The following is a 16,623-nucleotide window of genomic DNA, read 5'->3' on the forward strand; positions in this document are numbered from 1 at the left end:
GAGGGTGCGTTGAGACAGGAGCTCTTGTAGACAGGCTGGCCTCCAACTCACAGAGATCCACCTGCCTCTGCCTCCCAAGTGCTGGGATTAAAGGCGTGCGCCACCACCTATAACTACTTAGGTTCTTAATTCCTTTGGAAAAGTGCCCCCACTATAACAGGATTTATTAAAGTCATTATCAAGTGGACTTAACCAAAAACATTTTCTAACATTAAATTTAGCTGCTGAGTTTGACTGGGCATTTCAGTTCCCAGGGGTCAATAGGCCTTGGCGCCTTGTGAACCCCAAAGGAGACCAGTACATTCCTAATGCTGTGGAACACCCAAGGAATGGGGGCCTACTTACTCCATTTCCATTGCACTTGCTTGCACAAATCTGTGACTCGGCCTTAAGGAACCTTGTTTCTACACATTCGCCATTTAAACAAATCTAAAGGAAGCAGAAAGAAGTCTCCAAGTCAGAGGGGTCTGGCCATCTTAACGTTGTAATTAGAAATTTAATATCAAAACCATAACCATTCACTGCTATAAATTTAAGGCTAGTCATTTTTTGCAGCATTCCTCAAATATTGATGTCTACTCTTACTAGTTTAAAAAAGTAGTAATATATATGTATATATATATACATACACACACACACACACACAAACATATATAGTCTCTGTGGCAGGGTTCCCTGTATAACAGCTCTTGCTGTCCTGGAACTAGCTCTTGTAGACCAGGCTGGCCTCAAACCCACAGAGATCCTCCAGCCTCTGCCTCACGAGTGCTGGGATAAAAGGTGTACACAACCACCGCCCATAAGATATTTTTTTAATTCTATTGAGCTTTGATTTTTGAACAGTGTGATATTTAGGACTACATGTGTTAATCACTGAGGGTTTGGAGATTATGCGGGTACAATCAAGTGCTCTAAGGACAGGGCGATACTGATCCTAACATCATCATGCACCGCTGGGATGTGAGAAGTAGAGAGTTAGAACACGGGAAGAAACAGAGAAAGTGAAATTTTCCTATGAATCTACACTGAAAACATAAGGGCTGGCACTTGAAACAGCTCTCATGCGGTCTGGGAAGTAGGTAGCTTTAATACAACATGATATGACGTGTTTCTGCACAAACGCAGATACGGTCAGAAATTAAATGAGATTCTGAGGAAAATTCATTCCCTTTGTGTTTTCTAGAGGTTTGAGTTGAGGTCATGGATGCAAAGTAAAATTATAGTAATCAGTCAGATTACACTTAGCTCAAACTAAGCATTGTTACATCCGTTTTATGTAATCGACTTTAGTCTCCACAAAAGCCCTCTAGAAGAAATGCTGTTATCTCCAAAATTACTTATTCTAGAAACACCACACATTATTCAGGTGGCTGGTAAAATGTCTAGGTATCCTGACTTCAAGGGTGGCCTAATCCACTGGGCCTCGAAAGCTAAGTGGATTTCCTCTCAGATGAAGTGCTTTGCCACACTGTGAAGTACTCGAGCACAGTCTATTCCCGAGAGTTCTTTTCTCCACACTCGAGCCCTCCCTCATAATGCTGAAGTGATAAAGAAATGCAACATTTCTATTTTTTTATTACCAGCTAAACATCAGTTAAAGGTACTCATTTCTCCTTCCAAATATTTAGGGTTAGACAGTGCAAGTCACAGTTGGATACTTTAATATGAAAATGCTGACCAAAATAATAGATGAAACAAGATTTTGTTGTTTTGTTTTGTTTTGTTTTGTTTTTTTGAGACAGGGTTTCTCTGTAGCTTTGGAGCCTGTCCTGGAACTACCTCTTGTAGACCAGGCTGGCCTCGAGCTCACAGAGATCCACCTACCTCTGCCTCCCAAGTGCTGGGATTAAAGGCGTGCGCCACCACCGCCCAGCCCAAACAAAACAAGATTTTTAAGAAACTGCTTACAAATGACTCACCCTATCCTGGTCACACAAAGTACCATTAAAGACCTTGAGCGGATCTTCTTGGACACTCAATCCAAAGTCCACAGTGATACATACTTTGTCCCGAACAAAAGCATAGATCACAGAAGCGGTGCTGTTATTAGTCGGGATGTATGGGGTTCGGTTGGTGTAAGTACAAATTAATCTCCCACAGATGAGATTCCTGAGAACATAAAAATGATTAGTATGCATTAGGTGGTTATTAGAAATACTTTGTCATTATTTGATTAAAAACTGTGACTCAGCATTTATGCCAACACAAAGAAGATATGATATGTTTATATAAATATTTAAGGTAGAAAGCTGAAACACAAAATATTCATTATTACTCCGTCTCTTGTTTATTCTGTAGATTATATAGTTACTGTGAAGTAATCAATTAGAGGTAGCCATGAATAACTGCAATAATGAAAAAATAATTGCAAATGAATAAATTTGTTACATGTATCCTCAAGGACCTTTGTAATTGATATTAAACATGATAAAAAATCTCACCATAATTCCATAAATAAAATAAGTCCTTATAGAAATTTAAGACAAGGTGGTATTCTAGCTTAACAGTTCCAGAAAGTTCTGTAGACATTACAGACCCAAAGCTTATAAGTCAGTTTTAATCAGGAAGCATAAACAATTCAAGGACGTTTCAAAGGCCATAGTGCATTTGATAAACTACCAATGGTTTGAGCGTGTGTATGTGTGTGTCTGTGTCTGTGTCTGTGTGTATGTGTGTGTGTGTGTGTGTGTCTGTGTGTATGTGTGTGTCTGTGTCTGTGCATATGTGTGTTTGTGTATGTGTGTGCATGCATATGTCTGTCTGTGTATCTGTGTATGTATATGTGTGTCAGTGTGTGTGTGTCAGTGTGTGTGTGTGTGTGTGTGTGTGTGCCAACTATTATTTAACCCAGTGTCTAGTTCATAGCAGGATGTTAACAAATATTTTTAGAAGCAAAAGGCAATAACTTTGGAAGGAAAGACTCTGTGGGCACTGTGACCATCGGTTTTAGATTGGAGTTAGGGACCAAATGATCACCTACAAATAAATGCTTTGTATGTTATCTCATAACAGAACAATGTCCAGGCCTGGACCTTCATTCGGGCTTCATATTCACTGTCATGCCATTAGGGCACGTGAAACAACTGGAATTTGTGGTATATACTAAGGACAAAAGCTAAATAAAAAAAAAAAAGTTGTCCTGCGTGGCACACCTCCATCCACAGAAGACATATCTGTTTTGCCGGTCTTTACCACAGTTGCCAAACCTATCCGTTTGACCCTGGATCTCTTCATAGCAGGAAAATGGAGCGTTCTGTGAACCTATCAAAATTTGAAATATATTTAGATTAAAATATATGTTTATATCCCTCCATGTCTTCGTACGCTGTATTTCCTTTACCTCTGTCTCCTTTATTACCTAACTCAAACGGTTTCTTAATAAGTCATAAGGACAGAGAAAGTTCTCTGAGAAAGGTTGTGTCTGTGACTATAACTTAATGACGCTTTGCTACGCTGTATTCATTCCCATAATAGAGAACACAAGAGAAGGGAGAGTTAAAGATGTCTGTGCAGGGTGGGCTTTGTCACAGACAGCAACAGAAGGCACCATTGCTCAGTTGGAGGCAAGTCTTCCCAAATGGCTTACTGCTGACGGGTTCGTCTGATTTATGTAAAGCGGTTCAGCTTAAAGGAGCTAAAAGACAACCTCATGAAAATAGGAAACAATACTCTCTTTTTTTAAGATTTATTTATTTATTATGTATACAAGATTCTGTCTGCATGTATGCCTGCATGCCAGCAGAGGGTACCAGGTCTCATGGATGGTCGTGAGCCACCATATGGTTGCTGGGAATTGAACTTGGGACCTCTGGAAGAGCAGCCAGTGCCCTTAAACCCTGAGCCATCTCTCCAGCCCACAATACTCTCTTATATATTTGAAATTTGCTGAGAGCTTAGATCTTAAGGTTTTATTTAAAGCTAAAAGAGAAAGCAGTGCCTAAGGGAAGTTTTATATGTATTTATTTTAATTAGCTTGACCATGGCAAATATCTAAGTATATGTACAGATATCAATTATCAAGTCCTATACCCAAAGCCATTTTGTATTTGACATTCACACTTCAATAAAAAAAAATACTTTTAAAACAATGTAAATATTAAATAAAAGTTGAAATCTGCATGGTGGTTCCTATTGTTTGAGCAATGTGAAAAGAAAGCATGAGTCACTGACTTAAATGTAACAAAACTTTTACCTTTTCCATACATCTCCTCGCAGCGTTTATTCAGGTCCGGACAGTCTCCGTTGTAACAGATAGCCCCGCCGTCCCTGCAGGTGTGCCCATTGCGTATGGTTACATCAGCTGGACAGAATCCTGAGCTCCCATTGCAGACTTCAGGAATATCACATTTCGGATGCTTTGCGGGCCTGCATACATGGTTTTGTGGTAAAAACTAACAGGAAAAAAATTATAAATAACAATACTGTGTTCCCAAGTGTTTTAAAACAGTACTGATCGTGTGTTCCTTTGATTCCTTAGTGTGTTTCAATCTCTTAGTAGAAGTTGCTGTGCTATTCACTTAAAAATAAGCTGAATGCTTATATGAAAACAAGAGGTAGGGCATAGAAATAGAAGGATTGGTATAAGAAAAATTATGCTATGGGATCGGGGACTGACTCAATGGGGCAAGGGTTTGCTGCCGAGCATGAGGAACTGAGTGTGTATTCCCAAAGCTGGGTGTGGCGGTGTGTATCAGCAAGCCCAGGACTAGTGCAGGGGTGGAGGTGGGGGGGCCAGACAAGCAGATTCCAAGGTTCATGCACCAGTCAGTGTAACTGAAGTAACAAGCTTCCAGCTGAGAAAAAGACATAGATCAAAGAAACAAAGTAGAGAAGCAATAGAGGAAAGCCATCCCGGTGTCAACACCTGGCTCCCATATGAGCCATGTTACCCATACAGGCCACTGTGAGCACATGCGTGTGCACATGCGCACACACGCCATTGGCCTTTCATTCAAGGAAGCAAAAACAACTGTTAGCTTTGGAAAATAGGCGTGTAGAGTAAAAATATTTTAATTAAGTCAATTTCAAAAAAAAATAGAAACGTTTATACCATAGTTTGCAATTGTGGAAGACTTATCAATTCTGTTATAAGTTAAAACGAAAAGGAAAATGGTTAGCTGGACCTGGTGGTACAGTCTTGCAATTCCAAGTTTTGGGGATACTGAGGCAGGGGATTATAAATTCAAGGCCATCCAGGGTTACAGAGTGAGCTCAAGCACAGCATGGGTCAAACAGAGAAACTCTGCCACACACAGAAAAAGGGTCGGGGGCAGTGCCAAGTCAATAGAAATACGATATTAGGCAGAAACTTCAACAATGAAGAAAATGTCACAAAATCAGAAACTGAATCCTTAATTCATTATCTTTTTCTTCACTTAAAAGGTAATTTGCTTTCACTTAAAACTGTAGTCATAAGTCAACACATCCCCTGTATAATTCATATGTGCTTACACAACGTCACTAAACTTAAATCTTACTTGGCAAGATTGGCAGCAGGTTTGTGAGGGAGACATGCTGTCACATTTGCTTCCTGGTTTCAGAACACAAGTTGTAGGTTCACAACAGTTGTCGGGCCCACATTGCTGCAAAGGAAGATATATGTCAGTGGCAAAACTTGATAGAGCTATGTAATCTAGGAAGATATTAACAACAGTGGCATGTACCGATATTAGCATCCAGGAATAATTAGCATCATGATTAATGGGGTCTTAAGAGAGTAACTGATGTCCTACTTTTCCTCCCAGTCCAATTAGAAGCCATAGAAAAATACACGAGATACCTCTTTCCAACAGTTGGATACAACAGAGAAAGAAGAACCATGAATCACTATAGACGAAAACCAGATAAATGACTCTACAGTTGGTAGGTGTTTTCCTGAGAAGACCATGATAATCTTGATGACTTATATAGACAAGATTGTTCCCCCAACCCACTGCCATCTGCAACTCTGCAAGCTAGTTCTGGACCCACAGGATGCAAACCTTCTTTGTATGTGACCCCCCCTTTGCCAGGCTTCTTTCCTTTCCCATTCCACCTCTGTCTTCTCTATTTCCCCCTTCCACGTGGCCATTTCCACACCCACAGGCCTAGGTCCAGTTAGGTGGCCTTTTAGCCTGCTTTGTCCAAATGCCACCTTTGTTCACATACTTCTTCCCTCTCTCATGCTCATCCAGCTCTCACAGGTCAACTTCTGGACCTGTAGTTTCAGAACCTGGTCCAGTTGAACAGCTTGCCCATCGGGTTTATCTGGGCTCGCTCAGGTCATACAGCTCCTGTACTGGGCCAGTCTAAGGAAAGTTTGACTATCACATCAGAAAAGCAACCAAACAAAAAAGCTCACATGCCCAGGTCAAACAGCCAAGGCAGCTCATATCATACCCAGTAGTCCTTTGACATGGTATCTATTAGAACCACCAAGATGAACCATGGAACACAGAAATGAAAAGGACAATCGTCTACTTTATAAAATAATGCAAGGATGAAAGCTAGACATGAGCAATCACTTCACTGAACTCCAATATCAAGAAACCCTTGAAAGTGCCCAAGAACATACAAACACATAGCTGAATGACATTAAGGTAACTCTGAATTTGAACATTGAATTCAATATAAATATCTCTTTATTGAAATGAAGAAGAATTGAAAAACTTAATATACCACTTGGAAAATTCAGGAACAGTCTTTCGTGTAGAACAAATCAAGCAGAAAACAGAGTATCAGGACTCAAAGTAAAGGATCTAGACAAAAAAGAGAGTGTGAAAAGATTAAACAAACACAGGAAAGGAACATGAAGTAACTTTCAGACCCTATGTAAAGACGAAACCTTCAAATTATAGGCTTGGGTAATGGAGAAGAATGGGCAGAGGCAAGGATGAGATCATGTACAAGATCACAGAAGAAAAATTCCCCAAACTAAGGAAGGACACACACACACACACACACACACACACACACACATATATGAAGCACACAGAACCCCAACTAGACAAGACCAGAAAAAAACACCCCACAGCATAGCATAACTAAACACCAAATATATAGAACAAAGAAAAACTACTAAAAATTTCAAGAGAAAAAAAACAAAGTCACATGTAAAGGAAAACCTATCAGAATATTTCTCAATAAAAACTGAAAGCCAGAAGAGTCTGGAGCAATGTATTCCAAGTTCTAAAAGCCATGACTGACAACCTAGACTACTGTACCCAGAAAAACTATCTGCAATAGTTAAAGAAGGAAAAAGAAGTTTAACGATACAAAAGAGCTTTAAAATTCATAACAAAGAACAGAGCACTGAGCATCATACATGAAGAGATGAATAAAGAAACACCCAAGAGACTCTAGTAAGAAAACAAAGCTATAATTTAATGATATACAAAGCACAACTAAGAACACAAATCTTCAAAAATAAATATTTCAATCTATAAACCCATTTCAATATTCACTGTCAATATTAATGGCTTCAAATCTCTAACCAAAAAGTCATCACAATGGATTAAGAAACAAAACCCATCTATCTCTTGTCTATAACAAAGTCATCCTAGCTTTAGAAATAGGTGCCACAGGGATGGGAAAATTCTCCATGTAAATGGAAATAAGGGACAAACATTCATAGTTATTTTAATATCTGACAGAATAGACTTCAAACCAAAATTAATCAGAAGAGTTAGGAAAGGACACTATATGCTTATTAAAGGAAAGATCCCAAGAAGATATTGCAATTCTAATCATTTATGTACCAAACATCAGAGCATCAACACCACTATCAGCTAAGATCACATGTTGACCCTTAAATTGAAAGCAGGAGTCTTCGGTATCCCTGTCCCACCAAAAGAAAGGTCATTGAGACAACAAATTAAGAGAGAAATCCTGAAATCAGTGGGTGGTGGCGCACGCCTTTAATGCAAGCACTAGGGAGGCAGAGGCAGGCAGATCTGTGAGTTTGAGGCCAGCCTGATATACAAGAGCTAGTTCCAGGACAGGTTCCAAAGTTACAGAGAAACCTTGTCTCAAAAAACAGAGAGAGAGACAGAGAGAGAGACAGAGAGAGAGAGAAATATGCTGGAATTAATAATGGCTGAATCAAAGGGACCTAACAACAAGAATACAAATCTATGTAAACACTAAAAGAATGTACTTGCTTCTCAGCAGCCCATGGAACATTCTCCAAAACTGACTACATATTAAGTCAAAAAGTATAACACCAGGCAGTAGTGGTGCACACCTTTAATGCCAGCACTCAGAAGGTAGAGGAAGGTAGATCTCTGTAAGTTCAACGCCAGTCTGGTCTACAAGAGCTAGTTCCAAGACAGCCAGGACTGTTACACAGAGAAGCCCTGTCTTGAAAAACAAAACAAAACAAAACAAAAGAGAGTTAAACAACAGCCTATATCTTATCTAACAGCCAAGAATTAAAGTTGTGTATCAAGAACAAGTGAAATAGCAAAAAATATACAAATTCATAGAAGTTGAAAAACTCACTACTGAATGAAATTACATCAAGACAGATACCCAGAAGTAAAATAAAATAAAATGAAAATGCAACGTTCCCCAACCTTGGGATATAATGAAGGCAGTACTAAGAGGTATGTTTATAGTGATAACTGCCTACACCAAAAATAACTGAAGAGAACTCATATAAATAATGACAACATAATTGGAAGTTCTAGAAAAACAAGAATAAGAGCCAGAAAGAATAGATAGGAAGAAATAAACTCAGGTTGAAATCAGTGAAATAGAAAACAAAAACCAACGTAAAGAATAAGGAAACCAAATGTTGGTTCTTTGTGGAAATCAACAAAATGGACAAACCTTTAAATAAATTAACAAAAACATGGAGATTATCCAAATTGATGTAGGATTCCCCTTTGTATGCTGTGAATATCATTGGTTAATAAAGGAACTGCTTTGGGTCTATAGCAGAGCTATAGGGGAACAGAGCTAGGCGGGGAAAACTAAACCGAATGCTGGGAGAAAGGAGGCAGAGTCAAGGAGAAGCCATGGCATCCCCACTGGAGACAGATGTGCTGAAACTTTGCTGGTAGGCCACGACCTTGTGGTGATGAACAAATTAATGGAGATGGGTTAAATTAAGATGTAAAAGTTAGCAAATAAGAACCTAGAGCTAATGGGTCAAACAGTGATTTAAACAATATAGTTTCTGGGTGATTATTTCCAGGAAACAAATAAGCGGCCTCCTCTAACACCAAATTAATAAAATTGAAGATGAAAATGGAAACATTACAACAGATGCCAAGGAAATTCAGAGTATCATAAGGAGGATACACTTTAAAGATACATATTCCATCAAATCAGAACACCTAAAAGAAATTGATGCACTCTTTGATTTATACAACCTACCAAGGTCAGATCAAGACGAAATAAGCAATGTAGGCAAACCACAAACCCCTAGTAAAATAGAATCAGTAATTTTAAATCTCCTAACCAAAAAATTACTGGACCAGATGGATTCAGCACAGAATTATATCAGACCTTCAAAGAAGAGCTAATGCCAACACTCCTCAAAGTATCCTACAAAATAGAAACTGAAGGAACATCTCCTAATTTTTTTATGAAGCTACTATTACCCTCATACCCTAACCACACAGACTCAACAGAAAATTATATACCAATACCTCATATCAACATAGATGCAAAATTTTCCAATAAAATACTTATAAGCAGAATTCAAGAACACATCAAAAATATTATTTACCATGATCAAGTTGGCTTCATTCCAGAGATGTGGGAATTGTTCAACATACATAAATCAATAAACTTAATCCACCACACAGACAGACTGAAAGACAAAAACCACATGATCATCTCATTAGATGCAGAAAGGCCTTTGACAAAAATCAATATCCCTTCTTGGTAAAAGACCTGGAGAGACTTGGGATAAAACTGGGAAAAGGACAACATCTTCAACACATGGTCAGACTGGATGACTGTATGTACAAGACCGCAAGCAGAAAACTCTGCACAAAACTCAACTCCCAATGGACCAAAGACCTCAACATAAGGCCAGATACCCTGAATCTAACAGAAGAGAAAACAGGAGATAGTCTTGAACTCATTGGCAAGGAAGAAGGCTTTCTGAATAGAACCCGGATAGGATGGGTGCTAAGGACAACAATTAATAACTTGGCCCTCGTGAAACTGAAAAGCTTCTATATGGCACAGGACACTACCATCTAGACAAAGTGGCAGGTGACAGGATGGGAAAAATTTTTTAATAACAACACATCCAATAGAAAGCTTACGTCTAAAACATATAAAGAACTCCAAAAAAACTAAACATTCAGAAAACACATAACCCAATTTAAGTATAGGGCATAGATCTAAACAGGGTTCTCAAAAGATGAAATACGAAGGACTGAGAAGCCCTTAAAAGAAATGTTCAACACCCTTAGCCACCAGGTAAAGGAAAATCAAAACTACGTTGAGATTTCATCTTACTCCAATCAGAACAGCCAAAATCCAAACAAACGACAGTTCATGCCAGCAAGGATGTGGGGTAAGGGGCACACTCATCCATTGTTGGTGGGAGTGCAAATTTGTACAGCTGCTGCAGACATAAGTGTTGCAGTTCCTCGGGAAGTAGGGAATGTATTTACCTAAAGATTCCGCTTTCTCACTCTTGGGTGTATATCTAAAGGATTTTACATCATGCTAAGAAGCATTTGCTCAGTGATGTTCATTGCTGCTCTATTCCTAATAGCTAGAAAATATAAACAGCCTCTATGTCCATCAACAAATGAATATATCAGGGAAATATGGCACATTGACACAGTGGAAAGTGCAGCTAAGTGGGTGGAACTAGAAAAACATCCTGAGTGAGGTTACCCAGACTCAAAATGACAAATACATGTCTTCTACCATATGCAGACATTGTCTTCTAAGCATTCAATAAGCATGCTAGGATCTGAATAACCACAGAAGTAAGGAACAGTGCAGGGAGGGAATGATCTCCTAAGAAAAGGGGGAAAGAATAGAGAGAGAAGACTGGAACAGGAGGATTGTGTGTGGTGGTTTTAAAGAAAAGGGTTCCCAATAGGCACAGAGGGAGTGGCACTATTAGGAGGTGTGGCCTTGTTGGAGGAGGTGTGGCTTTGTTAGAGGAGGTGTGTCCCTAGGGGGTGGGCTTTGAGGTCTCTGAAGCTCAAGTCAGTTCACTTTCTGCTGCCTGTGGATCAGGATGTGGAACTCTCGGCTCCCTCTCCAGCACCATGTCTGCCTGCATGCCGCCATGCTTCCCACAGGGAGGATAATGGACTCAACCTGTGAAACCTTAAGCCAGCCCCAATTAAACATTTTCCTTTGCAAGAGCTGCTGTGGTCGTGGTGTCTCTTCACCGCAGTAGAAACCCTAAGACAAGGATTAGATGGGGGGGGGGGGGGGGGGGGGGGGGGGGGGGGGGGGGGGTTACAAGTGTACAGTGAGGTAATATGGGGAAGGAGGACTAACACTGAGAGCCGTTTGAGGGGGTCATGTGGAAACCTACAACACTACAAGTTTCTTCAATGTGACATATATGAAATATATCTAAACAGAATCACCAAATAATGGAGGAGACCAAGCCCTAACAAGACATCTCCTGCCACCATGTGAAACCTCCAGTCCCAGGGACCGGTTACATCATATCCAAGATATTGTCCAAAGGGACCCCATGGAAGGCCCCAGACAACTTTGGCTTTTGACAGGGGTATTTTACTGATTGCTCTCCACAAACTTGATGATAATATCCTACTGCTGAAGACAACACCCAAATAGCTCAGTGAACACAGAGAAGGTGAACTGATGCCCCTTTAGGGCCTTTTCTCCTACTGACTGGTGCTCATGGTACTGGAAGGTACTCTGCAGACGACCAGAGAACCGTAAACTCTAGCCCTGCTACAAACCCTTGGATCTACAATAGTGTCCTGCCTGAATAGTGACCTGCCAGCACGGCGCACTGGTGCAATCAGGACATACGTGTTGTGGGAGGAAACAGCCACTGACTGGATTTAAGAACCAGCTGGGCAGCGGTGGCGCATGCCTTTAATCCCAGCACTCAGGAGGCAGAGGCAGGCGGATCTCTGTGAGTTCGAGGCCAGCCTAGTCTACAGGAGCTAGTTCCAGGACAGGAACCAAAAGCTACGGAGAAACCCTGTCTCGAAAATTAAAAAAAATAAAATAAAAAGAAAGAAAAAAGAAAAAGAACCACTGGGTGACATGAACCCCATACCTGTACTCAAAGGTATTTTTGGAAAGGTTTTGTTTTTTTTTGTCTCATATTGCTTTCTCTGGGCCTTTTCTTTTTTTTTTTTTAACTTTACTGGTTTTTGCTTATGTATTACGGTTTCCAAATTTGAAGTGTGTGTGCGCGCGCGCGCGCGCGTGTGTGTGTGTATGTGTGTGTTTCTCGTGGTCTTTTTAGTGTCTTTTTGTTTGTTCATTTTGTATTAACAGTGTCTATTTATTTGTCTGTTTTCTTAAGAGAGAGAGAAAAAGGGCACTGATTTAGAAGGGTGAGGAGGATCTACATGAGAGAGGGGGAAAGAGGGGAAACTGATCAGAATATATTGCATAAAGATAACTTTCTTTTCAATCAAAAATAAAATTTAAAAAATAACACGCAAAAATCAGTAGCTTCCTTCTGTACAAATGACACACATACAAAGAAAGAAATCAGGGAAACTGTGCCTTTCACATTAACCTAAAAGCATCTTGGAAAAAATTCATCAAGTAGATGAGTGACTTATATAATAAAAACTTTATGACACTGAAGAAAGAAATTGAATAAGAGACCAGAAGATAAAAGACAACTCTTGCTTGCGTATCAGCAGGAGTAATGTTGTTTAGATGGCCACCCTACAAAAGCAGTCTATAGATTTAATGCAATACCCAAAAATTCTTCACAGAAGTTGAAAAAAAATCTTAAACTTGCACACACACACACACACACACACACATAAATACACATGTTGTGGCATTTCATTTGTATTTTAATTAATAAAACTTGCTTGAGGACCAGAAACATAAAACAGCCAGCCTTACAGTAAAACTGATCATCCTTACAGACCATGCAGCAATGACATACACCTTTAAACCCAGTAGCTACACTAGCTTGCCATAGAAACCAGGCAGTAGGGGTTCATGCCCTTAACCCCAGAACTAGAGAGGATTATAAAATGGGAAGAGACAGCTCTCAGTCTCAGTCTCATTCTGAGGTTTCCTGAAGGCAGAATTACCATTTTCAAACTGAGGTTGAGGTTGTTTTCCTGGTCTTCAGGTTGAACCCCAATATGTGTCTCTGAGTTTTTATTAATTATGCTTCATATGCACAAAAAAGGAAATAACAGAAAACCTAAATAAACCTGAATAATAAAAGAACTTTTGGAGACCACCATCCCAGATTTCAAGTTATATTACACACATACAGTGATTAAAAAAAAAGCATGGTATTAGGATAAAAACAGACATGTTGATTAGTGGAATCTACTGAAGATCCAGATACATGCCCAAACACCTAGATATTCAAGTTTTGACAAAGAAGTAAACAAAAAAAATTCACAGTGTAGAAAAGACAGCTTCTTCAGTAAATGGTGCTGGTCAAACCAGAGAGCTGCATTGAAAAGAATTGTCCATATCATCCACAGATTTATATCTATCCTACTCAAAACTCAACTCCAAATGGGTCAATGACCTCAACATAAGACTAGACACCCTAAATCTGCTAGAACAGAAAATGAAGAATAGGTTTGAACACACTGGCACAAGAAAGGATTTTCTGACCAGAACACTGATAGCAAAGGCATTGTGACCAATGGTTAATAAATGGAACTTCATGGAGCTGAAAAACTTTAAAGAAGATATAAGATCCAGCTATCCCACTCTTGGGCGTATACACAAAGGACTCTACAGTATCAAACTTAGAAAACTCAGCAGCCTTTTATACATCAGCAACAAACTTCCTCAAAAAGAGATCATGGGCACACTATCACTTATCACTTATGATAGCCTCAGAGATCATAAAAGATCCTAAAATACACCTAACCAAGAAGATGGAAGACCTCTACAATGAGGGGTAGGGTGGAAGGGAGGGAGAAGGGAGGGAGAGAGGGAGAGAGGAAGTGAGGAAGGAGAAGAGCAGAAATCCTACACAAGGAGGGGGAGGTGGTGAGAGGGGGAGAGAGAGAGGAGAGAGAGAGAGAGAGAGAGAGAGAGAGAGAGAGAGAGAGAGAGAGAGAAAAAGGAGAGAGAGAGAAGGAGGGGGAGAGAGGGAAGGAGAGTGGCTAGGAGGGAAGGAGGAGATGAACAGGAGGGAAAGAAGGCACAGACACTCCACATCGACCAGCTCAGATGAGGGGATCTGACAGGACCTGTCTCCGACGGGCTGGAGATGAACACAAGTGGGGGAACACAAGAGAGGCATGAGAAGTCTCAGCAATGATGATCAGCATCTGTATCTGACGGCCTCACTCATGTCTGCCAAGCTCATCATCCCATCTTTGTAACTGGTCCTTTTATTTTGTGGAGAGCATGGCCCCAGCAAAATTGATTTTAAAAGGATAAATTTTAAGAGTAATTTAAGAGTAAAAGAGGAGGACTTGATCTACAAGATAGTAGCAATCTCTTTTGTTGATCGGCTGTGCAAAGCAGTAACTCATGCCCATGTATACGAACAGTGCTACTGTGTTTATGTTATATTCGAGGTGATTTCTGTTATCACTATACATGCTCTAATACCCAGAAGCACTGTACCCGGGACCGTCTGCATTCACTATATTTTCAGGACTTTCCTGCCATGTGAAAGATCAAGACTACCTGAAGTGCAGTCTACAGTATATGACAGGTTCCCACAGGAAACCTATGTCCTAAAATTTTGTGTTGGACTGATGACAGATTAAACTCGAACATACAGTTATGAAATTTGCTTGCAGCAGTGCATGGGGTGTGGTGTAATTTAGCAATATAATATTTCTGACAAAGAAAAGCTAAAACAATGAATGGGCTTGCTCTACAACCCCCTAGATGGCATACTCACTTGTGGGGAGCCACAGTCACAGATCTCATTACCCTCCACTCTGCCGTCTCCACAGACTGGTCTTGGATTAATTTGCATTTGCGGCTTATTCTGAAGACATTTGGCACCCACATTAGACTTAAAGCGTTCAAAGTCACTCAAACTGCAGTTGCTAAACACCTTCACACCTGCAGATTGCCTAAAAGTGAATTCATATACTGTCATTAGCAGAATACATCGCAAAGCATAACTCCATATCCTATGCTAGCTTTGTGATATTATTTAATAGATGATAGCAAATACTCTTTTGGGAGAATCATTGGAGCATAAGGATGAAGCTAGTATAAATACTGAAGTTCTCTTGAACTTGATATCAACTAATTCCGATATATGAACTGTCTAATAAGTTAACTGTTACAGGATCATTATGCAAATGAAATAACAAGGGAAATGTCTAATTTTACTTTTTGGCTTAGGTCATTAATATTATGTACAATCACTTGGGCTTTGTGAATTCAGGGGACTTATGAAAAATATTAATTAAGTTCTTAATACAACGCCAAAATCTTAGATACTCAAGCCATAATCTCAAGCAGAAGCCATTATCTCAGATACTCAAGAGATTGAGGCAGGGGGATTGAGTAGTCATGGCCTGTTTGGAAACTTATTGGGACTCTGTATCAAAATAAAAAACTAATACTGGGCTGGAGATGTAAAGCTCAGAAGTAGAGTGTCCCAGGTCAGCCCCAGGTCTGAAAAACAAAAAGCAAGAAATGGAAATTTCATTTGCTGGATTTACGTGCCTTCTTTGGAGACTAACAGAATGATTCATGAAACACACTGTGCAATTGTTCGAGCTGAACCTGTGTGAAATTGTCAGACTTTTAAATCGGCAGTCCCTTCTCTTGCACACAGTGTAAATGGACTGAGAGAAACGGATGGCTGTGTTCCGAAGGTGGCCATTGTACGAAAGGTGACAGGGACAATGCCCAGTTGACCACTACCTAACTAACTTGCTGATCATGGGTGATTCTTTCATACCTCAATTTCTCTCCTGTAAAAATGAGAATAATAATAATAATAATAATAATAATAATAATAATAATAATAATAATAATAATAGGACTCGTCTTCCAGACACACTGTGAGAATCTGAGAGGTTAATAATATGCATAAAAACTCAGAACGGTTTTTAGCACATAGTTTTCAATTTTTAAAGGGTCCTTACTGGGGGTTTACACAAAATACATATCTAAGGAACTCTTTACACCTGCAGATTACATACGAACTGTCTGCCTTGATAGAATTTTCAGTAATATCCCTCAAACTCCGCTGCTCTTCTAGTCAAGCCGCAGGCACATGTTCTGCCATGAGCTCGATCCCCTTCCAATTCATTCAGACTACAAGTCAACACTGTACTTAACGCAAAATAAACACAACCAACCAATAAGCGTTTTCAGAAAGCTTACATAGCTTTTGGGTTCATGACGCAGATGGCTTCTGGGCAGGGGCATTTCGCTGGATCATCGTATGATATTCCCAGACTGAGACCCAGCATCTGGGTGACGACAACCGAAAAGGCCTCCAAAGTCATGTTCTTGGGGTACTAAAGCAACAAA

General features: G+C 39.8%; 1 protein-coding gene across 1 annotated transcript in view; it reads right to left on the reverse strand.

Annotated features, from left to right (window-relative positions):
* Adam32 (ADAM metallopeptidase domain 32) overlaps nt 1-16,623 on the reverse strand; it is a 59,737-nt gene that overhangs the window by 11,222 nt on the left and 31,892 nt on the right. The window contains exons 11-17 of the mRNA XM_050146734.1: nt 16,474-16,610; nt 15,026-15,203; nt 5,478-5,582; nt 4,193-4,391; nt 3,153-3,261; nt 1,920-2,109; nt 346-429 (exon numbers count right to left, since the gene is read on the reverse strand). Coding sequence (XP_050002691.1) covers nt 346-429; nt 1,920-2,109; nt 3,153-3,261; nt 4,193-4,391; nt 5,478-5,582; nt 15,026-15,203; nt 16,474-16,610 — 1,002 coding nt within the window. The remainder of the gene's footprint in view (nt 1-345; nt 430-1,919; nt 2,110-3,152; nt 3,262-4,192; nt 4,392-5,477; nt 5,583-15,025; nt 15,204-16,473; nt 16,611-16,623) is intronic.

The sequence above is a fragment of the Alexandromys fortis genome, unplaced genomic scaffold, assembly GCF_014885135.2.
Source record: "Alexandromys fortis isolate MF-2015 unplaced genomic scaffold, M_Fortis_MF-2015_v1.1 scaffold_55, whole genome shotgun sequence".
In the NCBI taxonomy this organism is placed as follows: Eukaryota; Metazoa; Chordata; class Mammalia; order Rodentia; family Cricetidae; genus Alexandromys; species Alexandromys fortis.